The 27,938-nt window shown below is 43.0% G+C and overlaps 1 protein-coding gene across 3 annotated transcripts in view; it reads left to right on the forward strand.

Moving 5' to 3' along the window:
* Positions 1–4,152: 4,152 nt before the first annotated feature.
* SNX25 (sorting nexin 25) overlaps positions 4,153–27,938 on the forward strand; it is a 172,091-nt gene continuing 148,305 nt past the window's right edge. The window contains exons 1-2 of one of the 3 annotated variants that reach the window (XM_034771268.1): positions 4,153–4,951; positions 25,296–25,380. In XM_034771268.1, coding sequence (XP_034627159.1) covers positions 4,490–4,951; positions 25,296–25,380 — 547 coding nt within the window. In that variant the 5' untranslated portion in view covers positions 4,153–4,489. The remainder of the gene's footprint in view (positions 4,952–25,295; positions 25,381–27,938) is intronic. The other 2 variants (XM_034771266.1, XM_034771267.1) reach the window with 2 other exon arrangements.

Raw genomic sequence — 27,938 nt, forward strand, 5'->3', positions numbered from 1 at the left:
GCACTTCGGTGGCAGGTCCTTCAGTGCCACCGAAGACCCGGAGCGAGTGAAGGACCCACCGCCGAAGACTAGGAGCGCCGCCCGGTGAGTACAAGCCCCACGTGTTTTTTACGTGGTTTTTTTTTTTTCAGTCATCCCTGCCGGGGCCCCGTCAAAACTGTTCAAATCGGGCCCCGCACTTCCTAAAGCCGGCCCTGATCATCTAGACCAGAGGTGGGCAAACTATGGCCCGCGGGCCACATCTGGCCCACAGGACTCTCCTGCCCGGCCCCTGAGGCTAGCCCCTGGCCCCTCCCCTACTGTTCCCCCTTCCCCGCAGCCTCAGCTCACTGTGCCGCCAGCGCAGTGCTGTGGGCACTGGGGCTGTGAGCTCTTGCCGGGCAGCGCAGCTGCAGAGCCGTGGCCTGACCTGGTGCTCTGTGCTGCACATGGGCATGGCTGGCTCAAGCTGTGCGGCACGGCTGCCTGTCCTGGTGCTCTGGGCGGCGCGGCTGTATCGCCGCCAGCCACCAGTGCTCCAGGCAGCGTGGTAAGGGAGCAGGGGCCTGGCACAGCCTCCCCTAACTGGCCCGCCATACAATTTTGTAAACCCGATGTGGCCAAAAAGTTTGCCCGCTCCTGATTTAGACCATTCCTGACAGGTGTTTATCCACAGGCACCGGCTTCCTCAGGGCCCCCGGGGGGCTCAAACCCTCTACTCTTCCCCAGGTCAGTAGGTTTCCGGTATAGGATTGATCTAGGCTGAGGTTGATGGTGGGATGGAAATTATTGAAATCATGGTGAAATTCCTCAAGGGCTTCTTTTCCATGAGTCCAGATGATGAAGATGTCATCAATGTAGCGCAAGTAGAGTAGGCGCGTTAGGGGACGAGAGCTAAGGAAGCGTTGTTCTAAGTCAGCCATAAAAATGTTGGCATATTGTGGGGCCATGCGGGTACCCATCAATCCACACAAGCGGTCCATTTCCTGGACACTACTGTGCTAATAAGCGATGGTCACATAAATACCACCCTATACCAGAAACCTACTGACCGCTACACTTACCTACATGCCTCCAGCTTCCATCCAGGACACACCACACGATCCATTGTCTACAGCCAAGCTCTAAGATATAACCGCATTTGCTCCAATCCCTCGGATAGAGACAAGCACCTACAAGATCTCTATCAAGCATTCTTAAAACTACAATACCCACCTGCTGAAGTGAAAAAACAGATTGACAGAGCCAGACGAGTACCCAGAAGTCACCTCCTACGAGACAGGCCCAACAAAGAAAATAACAGAACACCACTAGCTGTCACCTTCAGCCCCCAACTAAAACCTCTCCAGCGCATCATCAGGGATCTACAACCTATCCTGAAAGATGATCCTTTACTCTCACAGATCTTGGGAGACAGACCTGTCCTCGCTTACAGACAACCCCCCAACCTAAAGCAAATACTCACCAGCAACCACACATCACTGAACAAAACCACTAACCCAGGAACCTATCCTTGTAACAAACCCCGATGCCAACTCTGTCCACATATCTATTCAAGTGACATCATCATAGGACCTAATCACATCAGCCATACCATCAGGGGCTCGTTCACCTGCACATCTACCAATGTGATATATGCCATCATGTGCCAGCAATGCCCCTCTGCCATGTACATTGGCCAAACCGGACAGTCTCTACGCAAAAGAATTAATGGACACAAATCTGACATCAGGAATCAAAATACTCAAAAACCAGTGGGAGAACACTTTAACCTGTCTGGTCATTCAGTGACAGACCTGCGGGTGGCTATATTACAACAGAAAAACTTCAAAAACAGACTCCAATGAGAGACTGCTGAGCTAGAATTGATATGCAAACTAGACACAATCAACTCCGGTTTGAATAAGAACTGGGAATGGCTGAGCCATTACAAACATTGAATCTATCTCCCCTTGTAAGTATTCTCACACTTCTTATCAAACTGTCTGTACTCGGCTAGCTTGATTATCACTTCAAAAGTTTTTTTTCTCTTAATTAATTGGCCTCTCAGAGTTGGTAAGACAACTCCCACCTGTTTATGCTCTCTGTATGTGTGTATATATATCTCCTCAATATATGTTCCATTCTATATGCATCCGAAGAAGTGGGCTGTAGTCCACGAAAGCTTATGCTCTAATAAATTTGTTAGTCTCTAAGGTGCCACAAGTACTCCTCTTCTTCTTTTTTTTTTACAAGTGCTACACTATTGACTCATACTTAGCTTGTGATCCATTGTAACCTCCATATCCCTTTCTGCAGTACTCTTTCCTAGCCAACCATTTCTCATTTTGTATGTGTGCAATCAGTGCCAGCTCCAGGCACCAGCTTACCAAGCAGGTGCTTGGGGCAGCCACACCAGAGAGGGGCGGCACGTCCGGCTCTTCGGCGGCAATTTGGCAGTGGGTCCCTCACTCCCGCTGGGAGCAAAGGACCTCCTGCTGAAGTGCCACAGATCACGATCGTGGCTTTTTTGTTTGTTTGTTTGTTTTCTGTTTTGCGAGGGGGGGGGTGGCTGCTTCGGGCGGCAAAAACCCTGGAGTGCAATTGGTTGTTCTTTCCTAAATGGAGTACTTTGCATTTGTTCTTATTGAATTTCATCCTATTTACCTCAGACCATTTCTCCCGTTTGTCCAGATCATTTTGAATTTTAATCCTATCCTCCAAAGCACTTGCAACCCCTCCCAGCTTGGTATTATCTGCAAACTTTATAAGTCTACTTTCTATACCATTATCTAAATATTGATGAAGATATTGAATAGAACTGGACCCAAGAATAATCCCTGTGGGATCTCACTCAATATGCCCTTTCAGGTTGACTGTGAACCACTGATACCTACTCTCTGGGAACGGTTTTCCAACCAGTTATGCATCCACCTTATAGTAGCTCCATCTAGGTTGTATTTCTCTAGGGCTATGTCTATACTAGCAAGTGAAAGACAAAACTTTTGTCTTTCAGAGGTGTTCAAAAAACACCCCCCTGAAAGACAAAAGTTTTGTCGCGGACAAGTGCTGGTGTGAATAGCACTTTGTCAGCAGGAGTGCTTTCCTGTGGACAACGCTGACACTGCTTATTTAATGATAGTGAAATTTTAAAAGGTTTAATGTTTGTTGCTGCTCAATTATATTAGGCCCAGATCCTGTAGGCAGAGTATGTCTTCACTACCAACAGCACTTTAACGTGTCTGTGTAGTCATGGCACCTCTCCCAGTGCTGTAAAAAAACCACCCCCATGAGGGGAGTAGCTACCAGCACTTGGGAGCGTGCTGGTGCATTGTCTACACTGCCACTTTATAGCACTGGAACTTGTATTGCTCAGGGGGGTATTTTTTCACACACTAGTCCCATGTGTTTACTTTACTCACAGTAGCAGAGTTAAGCATGTGCATGTTTGTAAAATCAGGGCTTAGATTATAAACCCTTTAGGGCAGGGATTGCCTTTTACTCTGTGTGTAACCCTTTTTTAAAACATTATTAGTGATATTTATGTTTTGTTTTATAACCGTATGATGATAATTAAGGGTGTGACAATAAGGAGACTATGTATTTTGTATTGTAATCCTATTTATTGTACAGTGCCCAAAGTATATTTGGTGGTTCAAACCTGTATGAAGTCAAGGTCCTTGCATTGAGTTTACAGACTAAGACTCCAATTCTGCAATGAGATGGTCCAGTGGACTCCTGTGTCGTTGGTGGGGCTCTGTATCATCCCTGCTGACAGATCCATTTGCAGATTAGGGCATTAAGTGCCAAATGATGGCTGTAATTATACAAATGTAAATCTGGAGTAACCCTACCGATTTCAGTGGATTTATACTAGTGTAAATGAGATCAAAAGAGATCAAAATAGAAAACAAGTATGGCTGGGGGGGAGAAATATTTTTCTTTTTGGGTTCGATTTTATTCATGTATTTAATTGCCTGAAAAAGATTTCCATTACAAACAGAGTGTTACATAAACGCCCCACTGAAACACACACAGTAAAATCCATCTTCACCACAGGGCGATGCCTTATAAGCACTCCCCAGAGGGCGAGGCTTTCGGTCTGGGTGGGCACTCAGCGAGGCCTTGTTGCGTGCCGAAGCAAAGGGTTGAAGACGGACCCGCTCGGAGTGTGGCTGCCCCTCCTTGCCCGGCGGAGAGCACATGGCCCCTGCAGCTGTCACTCAGGCGCCTCCTTCTCCTCCCCCTGCTGGACACGCGCGGGCACGGCGCGGCCTCCCCCTGCTCCCACCGAGCGCTGGGCCACCAGCGGGGAGGAGGATCGGAGCAGCAGCTGCTGCCGCCGAAGTCGGCGGGGAGGGTTGGTGAGGAAGTGGCCGGCCCCGCTCCCCTGCTGTGCTACCGGGCATGAGCCTCGGCTCCCGCTCCTGCCGGTGCGGTGCCAGCAGCCGCGGGGCTCGAGGAGAGGCGACCTTCCGAGGGGGCCGCTGGGGCGGGAGATGCGCTTGTTCCCAGCGGCGCCAGGAGCAGTATGTTCCCCGATGCCGACAGCACTAGCAGCAGCGGGCAGCCCGAGTCGGCGGGCGCCGCAGTCTCTGGCGCCCCGGGAGCGCACAGCCCCGGCGGCCAGTCCTGTAGCAGCAGCGCTCCAGCGGCAGCCGCCGTCGCCGGCGGGGAGGAGGAGGCGGACGACGAGGAAGAGGAGGAGGATCCCGGCTCGTCCCGCCTGATGCTGGCGGCCGGGCTGGGGCTGCTGGCAGTGTCCGTGTTCCACCTGGGGCGGGCGGAGGCGGGGGATGGGGGGCAACCGTGCCTGGCCCTGCTGCTGTTGCGGCTGGCCCTCTACCTGGGCTGCGCGGCGGCCGCCTTCCTGCTTGGCACCTTGCTCGCCTTGAGCTGCCCGACCCGCGGGCGCCTCCGGCCCCCGCCGGACTTCCCCGCCGCCTGGAGCCGCGAGTCGAGGGGGGACGCTCCGCTCCTGCGGGCAGCCACGGTAAGTGACACCCCAGCCTCTTCTCACTGCTGGACAGACCCTCCCTCCTGCCGATCCACATGCCTTGGGCCCGGCAGCACAGAGGCCCCGGGCACATTTTGAACTGCGATTTCTTGCTCACTCCTGTTTTGGATTAAATCCCCTCAAACCGCAGCAGGGAGGGGCTGAGATTCCTGCCCCCCTTCCCAGCGCCGACAGACCCCCGGGGGAATTGTGTGCGCCCGAAACCACACGGGGGAGTTTGCCGGGTGTTAATCTTACGCTTGGTTTCTGACAGATGTTACGTTGCAAATGCTCTGCGTTGACAGCGCTGCTGCAATTAAGTATTGTTGGCTACAGCTCAGTCAGGGGCTTGTTCCTGATCATACAAACTTGTCCCCGGTAAACGTTGTATGATGATCCGTTTTCCTGCAACAGTTGAAAACGATGTTTATTCAGGTCAGTTCAGCTCTGCTTAACTGGCACAAGTTATGCAAGTTGCTAAAGTGTATATTTAAATGGAGGGTGCCCATAGGTAGCCATCCGGCCTCCAGGAACAAATTTGTGGCAGTGTATTAAAAACACTGGTGCACATGTCAGTCTTCTTGCCATTCCTTTAGTTTAAAAAAATATTAGTTGGGGGAGGATAAGATACAAGATATTCATGTGTTTCAATGCAAATGCAGCTGTAGGGAGTGCCAAAGAACTGTCCTTGAGTAAACTTTATCATAATATCTCCTTGAACTCTTAGACACCTGCAAGATGAACTTGGGAAAGACATGCAGCTTTATATTCTGTTTACCCTCCCAGATTAAGACCTCCCAAATATAACAGTTTTCCCTGCTGAACTCCAAAGGCCAGTAGTGTAGAGGCAAACCCTGTGTTAACACATCCGTAGACTTGCAGACTTAGTGAGAAATGTTAGTCAAAGCAACTTATTTTAAGCATTTCCTGCCCCACATAAAAAAAATCACAGGACTGAGAAAACTATTGCTTGACACGAGGAATTGTTTTCACTCCAGTACTGCATACAAATATAAAGGATGTGTAGCATCTGACATGCCAGGTAAGCTCAGTATAGCTGATAGGAGACACATGCTTGTGAACTACATATTTCCATGAAAATATAGTGTAGGTAAGTGAAATACCACAATAATAAATAATGTACTTTGATATGGTGCATTTCATTAATAGACCTCAAAGTGCTTTACAATGAAGGGTAAGCGTTATTAGCCACATTTTGGTATAAAACCTAAGAGTTAATAGGATCCAGTTAGTCATGTTTAATGCTTTAACTTTGGTGTTAACATGAAAGTGTTGTCATTTCTGAATTTCCAGGGTGATGTCTGATTCAGCTTTTGACAGCATGGGCCTTTGAAAGGGAGAGAGCAGAAAGCCTGTTATAATTCACTCAATAGTATAGTTTGCCATTCTTCCACCTTTCCCATCAAACAAGCTAACAAAACTTTTGGGAGAGGACTTGTTTCTTTGACCTATTAGTCATTAAAGAGGGAGTAGTAGGAAGGAGCTAGTTTGTGACAAGAAATAAATTACCAGGCTTACTCCTGAGGGTTCCTGTGCATTTTTGTACAATAGAAAAGGACAGGGCATTATTGCCAGTAGAAAAGGATTATTCAGCCAGATGCTGGTGGCACTAGTAGGCACAACTGGCATGAAGGCATGTTCAGGGTCCATCCCCAGCAGTGGGTAAAAGTGATACTGTATCTGATTCAAAAATGGCTATGCTCTGTTTTACACTGAGGTGCCTTCACCTTGTTTAGGGTTTTTTAGGAAACAAATAGTGTAACTGTGCCATATATGTGCAGGGGATAGCGTGTGGGTTGCAAAACCATTGAGGAGATACCTATAGGCCATATGAGTAGGCAGCAGTCACCTAACCTATATCGAGATGGGTGTCCTGTTAAATATTCTGGCTAATGGACTGTGACAGTTCAGCCAGGGTTTTTTTTTGGGGGGGGATGGGGGATGGAGGGACACCTAGTGTTTATTAACACTATTAAGTGTATAAATATTCTTGGATATTAAAGATAGTTAGTATAAAATTGTGAAAACCCATCTGATGCTGAGAGAAAAAGATGTGCCAAGTCATCACTAACAGGCTTCAAACTCCATAGTCCATATCTTCAGGTGGTATAAATCAGCATGAAGTAAATGCAGCTGTGCTCATTTTCCCTATGTGTGACTATCTGGGCCCCTGCTCCTTTTTTTGTTTTTTGAGCGCACTCTGTATCTGCGGTGCAAAAACTCTCCAGGTTACCTAGGTTTTAAATCTCTCATTGCCACAATAGGAAGAAACAAGTTGAGAGGGCATTGAAATACACATACAGTGGAAACTGCTTAATTAGAGAAGATTGAAATTTAAATCAAGAATCAATGCTAATGTTTTCACCCTAAACAAAACAACACCTTAATCCAGTGGGCAAGAACAAGAGCTGAAATATCTAGAGACAAATACACTTGTTTCACTTTATATGCTATATACACATTCTTTTCCTGGTAGATAATGTTTTCACCCCTCAGCTAACAGAGAGCCAAATTTCTCCTCTCATTCCTGTCCACTGATTTCATGTGTGGTGCTGTTGTCTCATCACACTTGTTTTGTACTGGCTCCCTATAGGTTTTATCCTGTGGTATTTTTAATTATTTCTGAAAATATTTTAAATCATTTTAAAAAACAAAAACCTCACAGTTCTGTAGCTGTGGCACAGTTACCTTGGTCCAGGGATAGCCCTTTTTCCCAGGGTCTGATGCTTGCCTCAAGATTCAGTCAATTACAATATACCAGATGTAGTCCAGTCAAGATCCTTTCCCACTACAACATAACCTGACTACCTGAAAGGAGTGGGAAGGAAATGCCAAAAAAGGAGTGAGGGGATTTCCTCCTTTCCATTTGGAAGCCCCTGTCTCAGGCATCTGACTTCCTAGGTCCTACAGTTGCAGCTCTGTCTTGCTTTTTCTGACACAAAATTGCTTTAACCCCAAGGCTCTTCGTCTTGCAGATACATTTTCTCCAAAGAGGATTTTTTTATGGATACAGGAATCATTCTGATCAGTGCTTAGATACTATAGTGGTGGGGGCAGTATTAGCAACTTGATAGGTACTACATAAAAATATAGGCCACCCAATAGATTTTGTTGCCAAATCTCTCATTCATCTTTCTTTCTGTAATAATTTGTAAAATTAGCTCACCTCTGCCTATCATGCTTTCTCTAATATTTACAAATCTTCTGGTCTTGCTCAACTGTTGCTTTCCCATCTATCATGGATCCTTCGGATATCATTTTTCTATCCTTTCAAGAGCTAGTAATGGGGCATTAGGTATCCATGAAGCTGAAGTTTCCCAAAGTTTGACACACCTTTCCTTTCCTCAAGCACAGTTAAGAATAATCTGGCTGTATCTAATTCAAAACAATTTTCTAAAGAGGATTATGGATGGGGGCAGAAGGCCTTAATTGGAAAAATAATCTATTTGGAGTGGGTGTTTTGATATGAGCTCAAAGCAAGCATGTTAATTGTTCATTCTTGCAGGGTGACTTCCACTTTAGGCTCAGCAAATGAGGAAACACTAAGTATTCAGTAATACATATTTATTCTAATGGGAGTTGGATTGAGCTCTCAGCAAGTTGGTAGAAATGTTTAATTGACTTCAAAGGGAGTTAGGTCAGGCCCTTATCCTAAACTTGGGTTAAACTCTCCATTAAAAAATAGTTTTGCCAAAGGCCTTGATTCTGCCAGTACTTATGATGCGTGAATAGCCCCATTGTTTTCAACAGGTCTATTAATGTGAGTAAAATAACTTACATGAGTAAGTGCTGAAGGATCAGGCCCTGAATAAGCAAAATTTTTGCTTTCCTACCCTTGTTTGGTTTGAACTGTCTCCCAGAGAAGCTATCTCCCACAATGCTAAATGTACTTTGCTTAACTACTATGGGAGGTGAAAGGTGGGATTATTTTGGTGTGTGTTTGTGTTCTAAAGCTTAGACTGTTCAATGAATGCATTAGAAATCTACTGAGAATTACATGGAAAAATAACATATTACATTTAAAGACTTCAAAGAAAGTGTGTCATTTAGTTAATATTAAAATCTACAAACAGATGCAAAATTTAATGTAAATCAGACAATTTACTTTGCGCCTTTGGTTAATTGTTTGTTTTTTTGCTTTTGCTCCTTCACCAAAATCTGAAGATTTATTTTCCAATAGTTTGAAGATCTGTGTCTGCACAACAGGGCACTGTATCAAAATGATATTTTTGTATGTGATGTATTGAGTGACCAGCTCTCTGTAGACAACACCCCTGATTCTATATCAAGTTTAGTTCTGTGAAGATAGTTGTTGTTGTTTTTCTTCTCCTGTACTCTTTCTATTTTCATTAACTTCCATAATGGATGAAAAAAATATGCAGACCATTCATGGCAGTAGTACAATAAATAAAAGCAATAGTAAACATTTAGTTATAGGAGCTAATATTTATAGACATACTGTCCTTTCTCACAGATCGTAACATATATGGTTCTAGGCTATATTTGGCTTTCAGTCCTTTAACATAAATAGGAAATATTCCCAACACTTAGCAGGAATTGGTGCTAGACAAGATGCCAAGGGACAACAAAGAAATATAATGTCCTAATTGTACTCTCTTCTAACCAAGTATCAGAGGGGTAGCCGTGTTAGTATGGATCCGTAAAAAGCGACAAAGAGTCCTGTGGCACCTTATAGACTAACAGACTTATTGGAGCATAAGCTTTCGTGGGTGAATAGACTGTTAGTCTATAAAGTGCCACAGGACTCTTTGTCGCTTTCTTCTAATCAAAACTCTTAAAATTCCCTGGGGATATTTACTTACCAAACACAAACACGTCCTGTACTCTGCAATACCTTGGGTTAATCAGATGTACTGATTTGTGTTAACAGTGTAAGAAGAGATAATTTTGATTTTAAAAAAGTCCCTTGAATGGATAACTGAAAGGGGGGGAAAAAATAAACTTGTGTGTGCACAGGTTTCTCTTAATGTAGCTCTGTGAACTATTCCCCAGGAACTGAGATGCCACAGTAGTGCTCTTTTTCCTTTCTAAATTGTGTTTTGACACCGAGTCACTTTAATGACTCTTAATTAGTGGGTTGAGTTGCCACACTCATTCTGAGAAATACCAAAACTAAGATGGATGAGATACTTATTAGAGTAAATGACTGTACATTTAGTTGATATAAATGATACTTTATAGAGAGTGGTTTATTTAATCTAACTTGAACTAACAGAAAGGAGGATAAACATGTTTTCCAGCAAAAATATGTATTGGTCATAACATCACCCCCAGATTCTGGAGATTAGTTGTTTTACTGTTTTAAATTCACATAAAAATATTCTCGTGTACACACATGCCCAGCATTGAGCGTCTCTTGAAAATTTAAACCTGATATAGTCAGTCACTTTTTTTTGTTTTGAACTTATCTTAGGAAAAGATCTTTCACATATACTTAGCAGGATTCCTTCTTCAAAACTATTTTTATACAGTTATTCTGACTGAGATTTACATGGCTCTGTTTCACATTCTGAGGTGGTCAGCTTTTCTTTCAATCCATATAGAATGTATGTATAATGGATAATGCTATGTGCATGTGTCCCTTTTGCAAGAAGAGAAGAATTGCATTTCTTCCTCCCCAGACTACCTAACTACCGCCCAGTCTTTGGAGCTGCTGGGGTCCGGGAAGATGAGTTTTATTACTTAAATTGTAGAAAAATCAGTAGTGAGATTACTGGAAAATAGTCCCTTGTGGATCAGACAGGATAGCTGGCAGCCTAGACCAATCATTTGATATGGTGTAGAAAGCTGAGCATTCTTCCCTCTTCTGATGGGGAGAATCAAATGGGGGGTTGGGATGGTTAATGGCAGGAGCCACAGCAGCTATCAGAAGAGGTACACCTTTGCGTCTAGGTCTCTTTTCTAAAATGTGATCACAATCACTAGGTGGAGGAGGGAGGGCTGGGCACAATGTGGAATGGCAGGAACAGCATCCTACGTATCTTTTTGGTTAGGTTCGTGTATGTTATTCAGAAACATCCATACTTATCCTAAAAAATAGTTTTTTCTGAAAAATCTACCTACTGAAGCCTAAGTTATCCCTCCTCCCGCCGATCCTTCAGAGAGATATAGGAAAATCACTGATCCTTAAGGTATCTTGCTATCCACTTCTGTCCATCTTGAGAATATGCTGTTTGCTGTTCTGTCACCACTGCTTTTTGATCACAGGACTTCTGATTTCAGAAACCAAGAATTCTGGACTGTCCTTGTTCAAGACTGCTTACCAGTTTCTCCTCTGCATTTTGACATCTGGAGATGTGCTAGTTTGTCTTTATCTAAGTCTTTTGTTAATCTCCCTTTAATGATGCAATCAGCTAACTTCCCTAATGCTGAAGTGAATCTTATTAATGCATAATTCATTAAATAAAAAAAAAAAGCTGCCATCATACCATCTGCCAATCTTCAGAAATATTTCTGAATTTCTAAGGTTATATTGCATAGATCCAGTCCTGCAATGGGAGTGTCACTTGCAGAATTGGGGCTATGATTTTGATAGCTCTGCTATGTAATAATTATTATTTTCTTTTACAGCTCTGTTGAATACTCTTTGCCCTTGTGGATTTATGGCACTTTCCTTAGAACTCAATCTGACAGGATTATGCCTTGATGAGTTGCAAAATGTAACCTGGGGATCGTAACTTCTTCCTCAGTGAAAGCTGATGCAAGGAAATTAAATTATTTTGGAAACTCCATCTTATTTATTTGTTCCCATGACTCCCTGGTGATAGAGTGGCCTTCAGACTTGCATGCTGCTTTCTTGTGTTAGACACATTGAAAGACTTTCTTGTTGTCTTGCTTTGCCATCTCATGTATCCTCTTTTGTGATCTTTATATCTGTCTCACAGCTTGCCTGCCAGTTCATTTGGATAATATTATTTAGTCATTTAATATTTGGCTTCAGAAACCATGTTGGTTTTGGGGGGTGCTCTTCACTTTAAAATAAGTAATCTATGACTGACAAGGAGAACATAAGGAAAGAGCAGCTTCTCTCTTGACAAGTGAAAGCCACATTGCTTTCAGTAATTTAGGAGGCCAAGTGCTGGGATGGCCAGATTATCACTAGCCAGATCTTTGGCAGGGAAGTCACAAACTTGGGACCAAAACTCTGTTGGAAGCCCAGTGAAAAACAATCCCCATTTGGATTTTGCATTCAGGATATGCCTTGGCATTTAGAATGCTCTCTCTAAAACGCTTGATCAGTCATAAAGGTTCTAGAGAGAAACCTGTTTTGGGCCTCTTATTATTACTTGATTTTTGTTACCCTGTGATTTGCAAAGGGGAGCAAACCCACAGAAGAAATTACCAAGGGAAAAGACAATTACACACTTTCTCCCTCCTTCTCTTCCTCTGGTCTGGCTTGGCTGGCTATGTGTTATTCACAAAATAGCTGCATGGTCCATGGGCCATGTGGATAAAGAAGGTGTGATGATGGAAGCAGAGGATCCTAGGGGCAGTCACTCTGTACTGTATTTCCCCAAAGAGAATGCTCATCCAGCATAGTGGAAAAGGAGCAAAATTAATGCTGATTAAAGCGGAATTCCTTCTCCATGTTCTTCTGTCCCCCCCATTAAAGGAATCAGAACACAGTGTCTTTGCTGTAGAAGGAGGCTTGAGGTCAAAAGGGTTGGAGATAAATGCAGAGGGATTATCTCTGTAGTAGGTTAAGCTGGGGTCTATGATCTGTGGAGCTGAGGCCTGGGTTTTTCCCAAACCTTAACCTATTCAGATTCTTCTGCTTTTGAATTTGCTGGGAGCTCTGGGTTTGAGGGCTGATTGTTTATTTCTATACATTCTCATAAAGGAGGAGAGCATGGGGCTATTCTGTAGGCAGGGAATCCTCTGTTAACTCATCCATTATTCTTATGAAATTGTGCTCAAGCCTTTGCTCTGATTCTGAAGGCTTTTTTCATATTAAACATGTGACAGATCCACTAATGGATGAAAAAGGAATATTGCTTTGTAAACAGACATTGAAATGCTGACATTACTTAGACAAATTAGAAATAATCACAGGATATGGGGAAAGATAGTACATTCAAAACATTCCCCCCCCCCAATGGAATAGTCCTGTCTGTCTAATTTGATACAACTTTAATTAAAATTTCTATAAAGTTGTTATTGTTGGAAACTCCTAGTTGTAGAAACTAGGGCTTGGTTATCTGTATGTATGTATGTATGTATTTATTTATATCACTTCAACTCCATCAGTTTAGAAACCAATACAGTTAAAAGAGTACAGCCCCCTAGCATGGACACAGTTATGTTGTAAATTTATGGAAATGAGAGATACCAATATAAGCCCCCTTTTCCCCGGTATAGCTGTCCTCGGAGCACCCAGGCCTGTGATTCACCTTGTTACCTCCTGCCTCTATTGTAAGGGAGTCTTGCTTGTGTCTGGCTGGGTGTCAGCTCCCTAACACCAACAGCCTTTCATGCCCTCTCCTTGGGGCTATGGCAGCCCTGTCTTTGCCTTCCAGGTTAACAATAGGTGCACCCAGTCCCTGAGTCTCTTTGAACTGTTCCCCTGTGATATGCAGCCCCTGATACTGGCTATTTACAGAAATCTCAGATCCTCTGCCCCCAAGGGGGCAGTGTACCCCAGTTTACTAGTTTTACTTTAAACCACCATTCCAGTAAACCGCACAGCACTTAAAACAAAACATAAAACAAAAGTAGGTTTGTTTAAGAAAGACTAGCACTTTAACGTGAAACGAGAGAGTGATGGAAACAAATGGTTACAACACAAAACAAAATCATATGATGCGAATCTGAGTCTATATTTATTAATAGTTACCTTTTCTGTCTAATAAAATAGGTCCCCTCCTTCCAAAGTTCAGTCTATTGCAGAGCTAGCTGGCTGGCTTTATAGGAACCAGGAACCAATTTTTCATGAAAATTCTTGAGGGGCGGGAGCTGTCTCCCCGGTGAATGGATACAGAGTGCCTTTCCTCACTTTGTGTTATAGTGAAACAGTCTGTTGTCTTTATTCATATGCAGGACAATTCCCTGTCTGTTTTAATGTTCCTTTTGTACTTCTAAGTGGTTTCAATTATTTGCAATTGTCTCTGAAGATTTTCCACTGAAAGTCATGGGATGGCACAAGGGTAGACAATTGAGCCGTGGATTACATCTTGGACTAACCAGGATGGAGTGATTTTTTTCCCCCCCTACTTGAGTGGGCCATCACTGAGACAGATTATCCCCTGGTGACTTAAGTTTTAGTCCAAGCTCATAAAGCATACTTTCCCTATAATTACATTATTTCTTAAATATTACCTGTACGTACGTACGTACATCTGGCAATGGTTATGAATCTTGACAAGTTACAAGTGTTCTGTAGATACCTTTATATATTGCTCCTATGAATATCCTGCCAGACGTTTGTTTGTGTAATGGGTTTATTGGGTCTGAGGCTAGAGTTGTTTGCAAAGAACAGGGGACCCTTTGTCACATGGCCTCTGTGTCACAAACTATGTCCAAGCTAGGGGGTTACACTGTTTTAACTCTGTTGGTTTTTAAACTGAGAGTTAAAGTGATACAAAAACTGTGTGTAGACCAGTCCTTAGTGTGACTGATTTCTCTGACATCTAAAATTGATTTTAAAATATCTTAAATTTCTTAGAGGTTTGTGTGGGTCTTTTGTGACTGAAAAAATGCTTCAGTACTGTTCATAAGGTATTTCTAGTAGGAAAATTATATATCCTTCTCAGCTAAAGCTGAACTCATGGAAAATCTACTAAAACGTTATTAAAAGCAACAACTCTTGATTACCTCAGTTCAGTACTAATGTTCATGTTCATCATGAGACTGTGACAACTAAGAAAAATGTTAATAGTTACAATATCAGATAGTGCAAACAGGTATGAGTCATTTGATATTGGTTTTTGTGTATTACAGTCTTTTGCCTTTTGGCCCATAGTTTAAAATTGAAAAATGCTTTGCGCAAAGTATAGTTGTATTATGTACATTGTATTCTGAGTTCTGTACTAGTTTTATTTTTATTGCATGAGTGTAATAGAAAAAATTGCTAATTTTCCTGTGTGTCTGTGCAGAAAACTTGAAGGCAGAATAAGTATGTGGTGACTGATGTTTATGCCTTGTACTGTATGTGTTGTCTGATTTGTAGTGTCACATGTTTTGAGACTTGCATCTGACTAATCATGCAATAAGTTGCATATTATAGTATGTTGATACTGCAGTTTGTTCACCTTGACCTCCATACACCTCCATCTCTGTAGTTAATTTCTATACAATTTAATATTTAAACTTGACTTATTTTTAAAACAGGTTTTAAATTAATCAACTTGTGTCATACCAATAAATGACATTAGTTTGGTAATTTTTCCATTAGGAAGACTGAGCAGATAGTAAAACACAGTCTAAGACTGGCTCAGTGCCAGCTTGGATTTCATTTCAAGCCTCCAAGGCTCTTGCTGTCTGTATCTTACATGATTCCCATCAGTAACAAATAGGGATGCCAACTTTATAATTGCACAAAACCGAACACCCTTGCCCAGCCCCTGTCCTGCCTGTTCTTTGAGGCCCTGCCCCTGCTCACTCCATCCTACTTCCCACTGTCACTTGCTCTCCCCCCCCCCTCATTCACTTGCTCATTTTCACCAGGCTGGGGCAGAGGGTTGGTGTGTGAGAGGGGGTACAGGCTCTGGGCTGGGGATGTGGGCTCTGAGGTGGGGCCAGAAATGAGGGATTCAGGGTGTGGGAGGGGGCTCCGGGCTGGGGCAGGGAGTTGGGGTGTGTGTGGGGGGGTGCGGGCTCTGGGCTGGGGGTGAGGACTCTGGGGTGGTGCTGAGGATGAGGTGTAGGAGGGGGCTGGGGATGGGGCCAAGGGGTTCGGAGTGTGGGAGGGGACTCCAGGCTGGGAAGCTCTGGGCTGGAGGTGCGGGATCTGGGTTGGGGCCAGTAATGAGGGATTCGGGGTATGGGAGGACGTTCTGGGCCGGGGGTTGGGATGCAGGAGGAAGTGCAGGCTGTGATTGGGCACAGGGTCTAGGGTGAGGCTGCAGATGAGGGGCTTGGGGTGCAGAAGGGGGCTCAAGGCTGGGGAGGGGGTTGAGGTACAGGAGGGGGTGTGGCGCTTGCCTCCGGCAGCTCTCCAGAAGTGGTGAAATTTCCCTTAAGCTCCTAGGCCTAGGTGCAGCCAAGGGGCTCTGCATACCACCACAGCTCCTGTTGGCTGCGTTTCCTGGCCAATGGGAGCTGCAGAGCCGGTGCTCAGGGTGGCACCCGTGGGCAGGGCAGCATGTGTAGCCCCCCTGGCCGCTCCTCTGCCTAAGAGCTGAGGGACATGTTGCCGCTTCTGGAGAGCTGCGTGGATCCAGGTATGGAACCTTCCTGCACTGTCAACTGGACTTTTAACGACCCAGTCAGCAGTGCTAACCAGAGCCACAAGGGTCCACTTTCGACCAGGTGTTCCGGTTGAAAACCAGACACCTGGCAACCCTCGTAACAAATGACAGACATGATACAAAAGACTCCAGCCAGTGCATGGAGTCTCTTTTTTCTCATGTAAACAAACACATGCAGGAAAACCTTAAGAGACAGAAATATTTTTTAAATCAGTGTTCCCAGTTTCAGTGGCCTCACACCTCTCCTTTTTTCTCCCTCTTCATTTGTATCCCAAAGTAAGTGAGAGTTCAGAGATTGGTAAAATCTGTCTTAATGGCTGCTGATTGATTATAAGCAGAACTTTAAGGCATTGTCACTGTTGTGTTGTGACTGTCAACAATTTTCATGTAGACATAACCATTTAAAAAACGGTTGGTGTCTCGCTGAGTGTTTACTAGTTAAGCATATAAGGCTTGAAGTCCATAAGAGCAGGATCAGGCCCATAGTAAAGATGTGCAAGATTTTTTTTTTTTTTTTTTTTACCTGAGCAAGTAAGAATGTATTGCTTTGGGTGGCAGCATGCTGTACAGCTGAAGTTGTGTCCAAAGCAGACCCTTTAAGTGTGTTACTTTTAACCCTTAGAAACCGTAGTGATGCTTGCCCATTTTACAAACAGCCTGACATCTCCTGGATTGATAGCCAGTAACATATGTTGGTTGGGTGTGTCTTTACATTGCTTCATAGCAAACGTTATATTTGCAAAAAAACATTTCAGTTACAGTCCGTAGTTTTCTCTTACTCATAACATTGCAAAATGTTTTTCTTTTGTGCTCAAATATTCAGGGCTGGCTTAAGGCACAGGCGGTATAGGCATGTGGCTAGGGCCCTGGCATCTGGCATCACATGATGTCAGAATCTCCGCTTTGGTATTAAGAATTGTTTCTAGCTCTCATGGTTATGAAGAAAAAGTTAAAGAGCCTCTGTGACCTGAGTGTCACTGATTCAGTAATGTGTGCCTAGTCAGCAAACAGCCTGAAACAGTAGTTTGGAGGAGTGTAACCTTCCGACCTCATTAATCGTAATGGCACGTAAACTCAGAAACCTGCTGTTCTGGAGGGCTCCCTGATTATACCATTACCCCAGCAGAAGACTGTTCCCTTGTTGCCTCCACACCATCATATGTGGAGGGGCTCTCTCAGCCCTGGTCTACACTGGGGGGAAATAGATCTAAGTTACACAACTTCAGCTATGTTATTCACGTAGCTGAAGTAGACGTAGTTAGATCTACTTACCGCGGTGTCTTCACTGTGGTAAGTCGACAGCTGAAGCTCTCCCGTTGACTCCGCCTGCGCCTCTCACCAAGCTGGAGGCTAGACTAGACGCAATAAATCGATCTCTGCTGGATCAATTGCTGCCCGCCAATCCGGCGAGTAGTGTAGACATACCCTCACACGGAGTCCTCTGCTTGCATAGGTGGGGAGGGGCTATCTGATCTCTCTTCTGGGATAGACCAGGCTCACCTGAAAACAGGAAGCAGTGGTTTGGGGAGGAGAGGAGGTCTGCCCAGAGAGAAGAGGTGGTGGGCCTTAGTGTAGAGGGTTCCACAGAAGCGCTTATACTCTGTTTATGCACTTCATGGAAATCAATAGAGCTCTTTATAGGCCCTAAGAGCTTAAGTACCACATACAGCTGTGTATGGACCTCTGCAAAATATCAAGTAGACTTTTTCCCATAGAAGTTTTTGCTTTGAAGTGTCTTACTCTTTAAGATTTAAGAGACTATACCTACTATTTCAAAAGATTCCCCTTTTTTTGTCTTTGTCCCCACAGTCTCCCTATGTCAGGCCTGCATTGAGCCATCTACATACAGAAGGTACACTGGTTTAACCAGAGGTACATTTTAAACTGATATAGTTAAACAGTGTAATCAGTCCCATGCACGGGCACTCTTTTATATGAATTTAAAGATGGCTTATTTCAGTTTAGCTTGTGACACAAGCTAAACCAACAAACGTCAGGCTTAAATTGATCTAAAAGAATGTCCATGCAGGGGTTTGCACCAGTTCAACTAAATCAGTTTAAAATTGTATCACAGGGTACATCTACACTACAGGGGGGAGTCGATTTAAGATACGCAAATTCAGCTATGTGAATAGCGTAGCTGAATTTGACGTATCGCAGCCGACTTACCCCGTTGTGAGGACGGCGGCAAAATCGACTTCTGCGGCTTTCCGTCGGCAGCGCTTACTACCACCTCCGCTGGTGGAGTAAGAGCGCCGATTCGGGGATCGATTGTTGCGTCCCGACGGGACGCGATAAATCGATCCCCGAGAGGTCGATTTCTACCCGCCGATTCAGGCGGGTAGTGTAGACCTAGCCTTAGTTAAACCAGTTCAACTTCTGCATTTAGATGGGTGACACTTCCTTTAGATGTGAAAACATCTAAGAAAACAAAGTAAGCTGTTTCTAGTCTGAGCTTTATAACCAGAACTTCATTCTTCCCCCTCTTGCTCCCCCAGTGAAAGTGTGGCACAATGGGAGCCAGTGTAGGTGAAATTTTAAAGTGCTACCTACACTACAAAAACTGTGGTGTTTGATACTCACATGCCCCTTTATCTCCTGTTTCCCTCACCTCAAACCAGTATTACACCCATTTGTCCTGCTGGCATGGGCAGTCAACTGTTCAACATTCATTGTAACAAAGTGTGCAAGACACTTCCTTCTGTTAGAACTCTCAAGTTGTCTGTACACTAAGGATTTTCTGAAAATCTCCTATTGCTGCTTTAGAGCTGGTGCAAGTCTACTTGTGTTAGCAATGATGGGACCCTGATAGGCCGGTTACTGGCATCTTTACGATTACGTCATTCAACCCAGGGGCCTGTCTACACTAACACACCCGCCTTTGCCAGCGCCAGTGGAGCTGAACTGATGGTTGGATTTAAAAAAACTTCTGAGTGTAAGGCAAAGTGTAAGAGTGTAAGAGGCATTGCTAGGGGGACGATGAACACAGCTGACTATCAACACAGGCTGGAGGGAGAATGGGGGTTTGGAGATGGGGATCTCTCTATATGACACGTGGTGTCAAACTCAGCAGTTGCTTTAGTATAGACGTTAATTGTTAGTAATTATTAGTTAAACTGAATTCCCCTGTGTATTCTCTGAGTTCATATGAAAAAGCATCTGTTGCTCATACAAATAAATGTGAATGTTTACATATAATTAGAATCTTTTCCCCTAGAGATTTGAATTTTACAACAGGCTGACTAAAATTTGCTTAGCTCTTTTCCCATTTGCTCTCTGCCAGTCTGGAGCCATTTGCTCTCAAACTATGGCACTGCTGCATTGTCAATGACCTTCTACACAGATTCCTATGTCATTCTGCAGTATTTCTCAGAACATTCAACATACTGTGCAGCTTCCATACAGTGTATCTACATTGCATCCTTTAATAGTTGTATACTGTGCCACCAAATAGATAATTTTTTTAAAAGTTTTTTTTATCATCCTTGTCACTTGTGATTTCTTACCCAGTTCCTCCTCCTGATCACCCCTTTTGTTCAGACCTCTTGCTGCTGAGTATTGCTGTCTTTCGGTTCTTGTTGGCCATGTTTGATTTAAGCAGAGCACTCCTTACCGTTTAGAAGATAAAACTTGCAAATTGTAAACAATAACATTCTGTAAAATAGATTTTTATGAATTAAACTGTGACTTTGCAATTGCTTCAGTAAAATACCCCACAATAAGGGCTTTTGATTTCTAGGTTTTAACTAATAAACACAGATAAAACACCCACAGTTTAAAAAAAATCAAATTGATGTTTTGTCCAATGAACACTGGAAAAACTTTGGAAATAGTTACTTGCATCTTAAGTGCTTGTCTATGTGGAGCAGTAATGCAGACTACTAGGTGTGATTTCTAAAGCACACTGACATGTTGATCAGTGAAGATCCTGCTGGTGCGCACTGAAGATTCCCTAAAGTGCTTTAACATAGTGCTGTTTGAAACAGTACTATATTAAAGTGTACTAGGGAACATTACAAAGAGATTACTCATTACTGTAGTGAGTGAAGTACTGGTATATAAAATGTTACTCCGTAAAGTACATACAATGAGACCTCCCCCCTTTTTTTTGGATATCTACATAAAACTGAAAAATTGCTAAAAATCCCCCCTTCCTCCCCCCCCGCCACCCAAATGAAATTAATAAACCCTGTCAAACAGAAGTCTTACCCTCAGTCAATAAGGAGGCACTTCTCTTTGTGTTTAAGCATAGGACTTTTAAGACTGAAATATGAAAGGATCAAATTGTGCAGTGAACTCACCTTGTAGAATTGTGTATATTGGATTATGGTGCCTGTGATACGGAGTAATTCCTGCTACAGGAAGGGATCTACTCTTAAAGTAGAGAGCTGATGTCCTTTCCTCTGCTTGTAAAAGAGGCAATGAGTTGAAAAGAAGGAAAAAGTCCTATGATATGAGGCAAAAATAAGTGTTTAATATTTTTAGTTCCTTTGTTCTGGATTGCAGTAAAACTAGTTTTGAATGTAGAAATTTGTGGCAGATGCTTCATCGGATCCCTTACTACTCTAGAACAGGGAAAAAGATACTCAATGCAAATATTTAATATAAGCAAGTATGTGTGTCAGAGAATGATCCTAGTGGAAGACTTGAATGGCATTTGTTTGCAGAACCCTCTGAAGTATCACTCTGTTAAATTTCTTTAGAAAAATGTAAGTGGAATATTTTATGCAGCGGACTCTCTCCCCATTTCTTTTTAAATTGAGAGATTGTGCATAATTTTATTTTCCCTCCTATGAATAAGGCACAGAAATCCTGAAGTAATCCCACGACTGGCATTATGAATTTGCTGTGTGAAGCAAATTGTTTCAAAAGTGACAAGTCATAATCCTAAAAATATTTTTGTTAGTATTTTTTAGGCTCAGGAGAATGTCTAGAAAACCCTCAGCTGTCCAAAACTATCCTTTTTGCTTGAGGGGAAAGAGAAGTCTTCTTATTATATATGGTGTTCCAGATCTGTGGAACGTCTTACCTGGTTATGATTCTAGCTTTTAAGTGCTAGGAGACATTCATATGAAAGAACTCTATAAAATAGTGTAAGATTCATTCATTGATAGTGCTATGATTTATATAATTATTATTACAGTAACTACTCACTTAAAGTCATCCCGATTAACGTTGTTTCATTGTTACATTGCTGATCAGTTAGGGAACATGCTCATTTAAAGTTGTGCAATGCTCCCTTCTAATGTCGTTTGGCAGCCCCCTGCTTTGTCCACTGCTTGCAGGAAGACCAGCCTGTTGCAGCTAGCTGGTGGGGGCTTGTAACCAGGGTGGACCGGCAGCCACGCATCAGCTCCCCCTATCAGCTTCCCACTCCCCTAAGTTCCCTGTGCTACAGCTGACCAGCAGGCTATCGATTGTCAGTTCAGCTGTCCCTCCCCCCACTGCCATGTCCTGCTCCTGCCCTCTGCCTTGGAGCTGCTCCCAGAGACTCCCGCTTGCTGTGCAGGGGGGTAAGAGGTATGTGTGATGGGTTAGATCACAGAACCCCCTTGGGAGCTGCCACCTGATGTGCCAAGGCTACCTCTGCCCCTCCCTCCTTGCCCTGTCAGCTTAGGACAGTGCCCTGCCTGGTTTGAGGCAGACTCACTAGCCTGCTGCAAACCCAGACCCAGGTCTGAATCACATCCACTAACAGCTGCAGGCTTACTTGAAAGCAGCTAACAGAAGTGTTCTTGTCTTCAACACTCAGATGCCCAACTCCCAATGGGGTCTAAACCCAAATAAATCCATTTTACCCTGCATAAAGCTTATACAGGGTAACCTCATAAATGGTTCGCCCTCTATAACACTGATAGAGAGATGTGCACAGCTCTTTGCCCACCCAGGTATTAATACATACTGAGTTAATTAAGAAGTAAAAAGTGATTTTATTAAGTACAGAAAGTAGGATTTAAGTGGTTCCAAGTAGTAACAGACAGAACAAAGTGAATTACCAAGCAAAATAAAATAAAACACGCCAGTCTATGTCAAATACAGTAAGAAACTGAATACAGGTAAGATCCTTACCAGTTCCAGACTGCTTCCTTTTACAGACTAATCTCCTTTTAGTCTGGGTCCAGCAATCACTCACACCCCTTGCAGTCACTGTCCTTTGTTCCAGCTTCTTTCAGGTATCTTTAGGGGTGGAGAGGCTCTCTCTTTAGCCAGCTGAAGACAAAATGGAGGGGGTCTCCCCTGGGCTTAAATAGACTTTCTCTTGTGGGTGGAGACTCCCTCCTCTCTCCTATGCAAAGTCCAGCTACAAAATGGAGTATTGGAGTCACCTGGGCAAGTCACCTGTCCATGCATGACTGAGTTCCTTACCAGCCAAGCCACATTTCTGGGAAAGTCCAGATGTGGATTGGTGTCTCCAAGTTCATTGTTGGCTTAAGTGTTTCTTGATTGGGCACTTACTGACCAACTGCTTCACTACAGCCTACTTAGAATCAAACAAGTATGCAGCCAGTATTCATAACTTCTAATACAAAAATGATACATCCATACAAATAGGATTAATAGATTCAGTAGATCATGACCTTTACAGAGATATGCTACATCTCATATGTAGCATGAAACACATTCTAGTTATGTTATATATAGCATATTTTCATAATGCCTTATGGGTGGCACCCATCACAGGGGGGCTAATGTCAGGGTGTCCCCTTCCCCCCTGCTCCTGCACCCCACTTACCCCTTCTCCATATAGAGCATGGAGGGGACATGGACGGAGAGAGACAGAGAGCGCTTGAGACAGCAGCTGCTGTCTCAACTTCCTGATCCACTTAAAAAGACAATGCATTTAATAGTGCATCAGCTTACTTAAAGGGGCAGTGTGCATCTCTCTCTCTCTCTCTCTCCCCCACGCACAAGGTATGTGTCTCTGTCTGCTATGCTGTCTCCCCTCCCTCCAGTTCGTGCTGCCTTGATGAGAGGCTACATTAACAATGTGTTAACCCTTGAGGTCTCAGCCAAGTGCTAGTTCATCATTTAGCAGCAAGGCAATCCCTGGGAAATATTCCTCCATCTTCCACCCTCTAATTTCACACCTCAACCAGGCTTCACAATCATCATAGCTGTGAACAGTATTAAATTGTTTGTTTAAAATGTATACTGTGTGTATATCTATATAATATATAGTTTTTTGTCTGGTGAAATTTTTTTCCTGGAACCTAACCGCCCCTATTTACATTACTTCTTATGGGGAAATTGGATTCGCTTAACATCGTTTCACTTAAAGTCGCATTTTTCAGGACCATAACTACAACGTTATGCGAGGAGTTACTGTATAATGGTAGCACTTAAAGGCTCTGATTGGGGATCAAGAACCCATTAAAAGTGTGTTGTGCTAGACACTGTACATGCAGCATAAGAAAAAGATAGTGTATTAATTGCACCAAAATGCACTGAGCCATCGGACTCTTTTTTTAAATCAGGTTACAGTTTTGGCAGATAGAAGTTCTAATACTTCATTTGTGTTTGGAAGGGAGACTCTTGCCAGATTCAGAGGAAAGCTTTTAGCACATTTTCCCCCTTCCTTCAATAACTTTTACATTTACCAGTAGCACATTTCTAAAGAGCTATCTCTTCAGCAAGGGACTGAACCCTTTTCTGTATTTAAAAGTTGTACTGGAATAACTTGGGACTGTCTTGCATCCGTGTACAAATTCTCTCCCATTAACAGATCTGTGCACTTAAGTCAACATAATTAGTCTGGTTTGCAATCAATGCAACTCCATATCTGTTGGAGTTAGGTCAGTTTGGCAGCAATGTGGCTGAATCCCACTTCCAATGTAGTCAAGGCCTGAATTGCAGATCCTGCCTGCTCCTTCTGGACATTCTGTTAGAATCACACTCTGGTGAGGACATCCCCTTCCATCCCTGCTTTGATGCTGTAGAGCAGGGATTGGCAACCTTTGGCACGTGGTTTGTTTACCTGCAGTGTCCGCAGCTTTGGCCGATCGCAGCTCCCACTGGCCGTGGTTCGCCGCTCCAGGCCAATGGGGGCTGCGGGAAGCAGTGCGGGCCGAGGGATGTGCTGGCCACCGCTTCCTGCAGCCCCCATTGTCCTGGGACAGCGAACCATGGCCAGTGGGAGCTGCGATCGGCCCAACCTGCAGACGCGGCACGTAAACAAACTGCTCGGCCCCCCGGGGGCTTACCCTGGTGGGCTGCGTGACAAAGGTTGCCGATCCCTGCTGTAGAGGCGAATATCTTAAAATTAAAAAATGCCTATTTAGGTAAACAGCTTAAAAATAAGTAGTCATGGATGCTCGTGGCTAGCACTTTAAATTTTCCAAAGCACTTTTCAATTAAGTAAAGGGCTCACATTTTAAAATGCTTCACAGGGCTGAGCAAAACCTGTTATGACAGAATGCTCTCATGATTTAGTGTTAGCTACTGGCCTCTCGCTGAGGTGTACCAAGGTGCAACATTTGTCTTTGTATCCAAGCGAACTTTTGGTCCAGCAATTTTGCTTCCCTGAGATTTTGTAAATCTATAAAAATGTTACATTGTTTACTAGAACATTTTTTTAGTTGCTTAGAGTGCCGGACCTGGCAAGTGTCCGACTATTGACTGATGAGATTGTAAAAAGGAGACAATTCCCTTTACCAAATATAATGGAATTATTGCAAATCAGAGAATTTAAACCCCAATATGTCATAAGATTCTCACTTCAAGTGCCCATGTCAACCTTTTAGGAAAATGCCATTGATTTTGTTTTAATAATTTGGTTAGCAGGAGTGTCTTGTAAAAAGCAGATGATTTTACTATTATTTTGGGCTTTGTTTTTTCTCTTCTTTCTTATGCAGCTTATTCCTCTATCTTTGGTAATAGGTGTTCTTTTATTTCAGAGTCATTTGTCTGGAAATGCACATGAATCGCTCCAGTCTAGGAGGGTGGTCATTTCTCATAACATGGATAAAGCTCTGAAAGAAGGTGAGTCTTACCTGGGAGCATGAGTCGATAGACTGTGAACCTCTACTCAGACTGGAGAACAGTTACTTGCAAAAGTAATCCCATTTACGTTTAGGGGACTTCTTGCAAAGTGAGATGCTACTCAACAGTGTGTAAAGATATCAGAATATGATGCAAAATTCTTCCGATACAACACATTTTGTCCTGGATTAAAATAATGGTGGAAGGAAGGGAATCTTCACAAGATGTAATAATTCTGTAGACAGTAGTAAGTCCCGTAATGTAAATCTTGCACTATAACTGGCATCTCTTCATTTTAACCATTGTAAAAGACAAAGGAAAATGTAACTCAAATGTAGTTAATTTCAATAGGATTAGTAGATAGAAATGATCTAATATGATGTTGTTTGAGGTTGTTATAGTCAATAATACATGTTGCTTTCTTGGTCTTTATATTTGCTTCCTTGTGTGCAATTGAGATACATCTGCTCTACTGATCAAAACCAGTTTCTACTATTGTTGGTACTGTTCAGCAATGGAGGAGCCCAGGAGCTAGATTCTACATGTATTGGTTCATTAAAGTGCATAGGTTGATGGGAGTTAGCTGGATTTTATTCTGCATCATCAGCAAACTTGAGTCATAATTGATAGGTTTCAAAATGTAGTTGTAAACGGAATTGTCATCAAGCAGGATGTGTTTCTAGTAGGCTTATAAGGGATCGGTTCTTAGCCTTACATTGTTTAACATTTTTAACAATGAACTGGAAAAAACATATAATAATTGCTGATAAAGTTTGAAGATGACACACACATTGGTGGAGTGATAAATAGTGATGAGAACTGGTCACTGATACAGAGTGGATTGCTTGGTAAACTGAGCTCAAGCAAACAATATGCATTTCAATACAAGCAAATATAAGATTACGCATCTGGGAACAAAACATGCAGGCCATAGTTACAAGATGCAGGATTCTATCCTGGGAAGCAGTGACTCTGAAAAAGATTTGGAGGGTCATGGTGGACAATCAGCTGAACATAAACTCCTAGTGCGATCTTGTGGCCAAAAGTGCTAATCTGATCTGATGCATAAACAGGGGAATATTGAGTAGGAGTAAAGAGGTTGTTACCTCAGTATTTGGCAGTGGTTGACAGCTGCTGGAATACTGTGTCCTGTTTTGGTGTCAACAATTAAAGAAGGATGTAGGTAAATTTGAAAAGGTTCAGAGAAAAGCCTAAAGGAATGGAAAACCTGCATTATATGAGAGACTGAAAGAGCTCAATCTATTTAGTTTATCAAAGAGAAGGTTAAGGGGTGACTCAATCACAGTCTATATGTACTTTGAAGAGCCCTCTATTATCAAATTTCTGTTCTCCATTAAGCTAGCAAAGATATAACAAGATCCAAAGTCTGGAAGTTTAAGCTAGATAAATCTAGGTTGGAAATAAGGTGCAAAATTTTAACTGCGAGGTTAATTAACCATTGGAACAATTTACAAAGGACTGTGGTGGATTCTCCATTACTGTAAATTTTTAAATCAAGAATAGATGTTTTTCTGAGAGAGATGCTCTAATTCATGGTTACACAGGAGGTCAGAGTGGTCCCTTTTGACCTTGTAATCTATGAATGAAAAATTAAGGACTATTAATGCTCATTTGTATGCTGCCTGTTAATAGCGTATGCAGACAGCACATACAGTTGTTCATGAACAATTGGAACACAAAGGACCAGGCACTGAGAGGCACCAGGCATCAGATACTTCCAGTGATTGAAACAGGAGCTTTAGGTGTTCATAACATCTCAAGAAAGGCACAAAGAGCTAGTGATATGGTTGTACACACAAAGGGTCTGAGCTGGCTTCATTACATTTACTGAGAAAACAGTTGGAAGCAGTATTGGACCCAATTCTGCAACATCCTGAGCAACCAGGATACTTAGCTGAATTACAGATTTGAGCGTTAGAGAGACAAGGTGGGGGAGATAATATCTTTTATTGGACCAACGTCTATTGGTGAGAGAGACAAGCTTTAGAGCTTACACAGAGCTCTTCTTCAGTGGTGTTAAACTAGCTGTAATAAACCTCAAATGATCTCTGCTAGGGCTAACATTTGTTTGCTACCTGTATCTGTATCTATACACAAACTTCAAATTTTAAGCATATTTGTAAGCAGCTGTGATAGGTTCTGTCTTCAGGAAACGATTATGAGCTACCAAGAGCTATTATGCCCATGCTTTCTCTCCATCTTCCCCCAGAAATTAAACAGTGTCAGTGTTTGTTCTATTCTTCTCTCTCTCTCTCTCTCTTTTTGACAACATAATTCTGATGTGGAACCTTTGGGATTTGATCAGATGGATGCTTTTTAACTTCACATTGTAATGCCTGGAGGATTGTACACTAGCTCAAAAATAGTACTGATTAACAGCTACCTATATATTAGGATTTAGGTTTTTCTATACAAATGTTATTGCTATATATTGAATCATAATTTTTTTTTTGAAAATTGAGAGGGGAAAATTGTGTATTGGAAATGGTTCATAAGACAATTAGAGGGCTCTTGGGCTGTGGAGTGCTGAGGAAGAT

The sequence above is a fragment of the Trachemys scripta genome, chromosome 5 (assembly GCF_013100865.1).
Source record: "Trachemys scripta elegans isolate TJP31775 chromosome 5, CAS_Tse_1.0, whole genome shotgun sequence".
Lineage (NCBI taxonomy): Eukaryota > Metazoa > Chordata > Testudines > Emydidae > Trachemys > Trachemys scripta.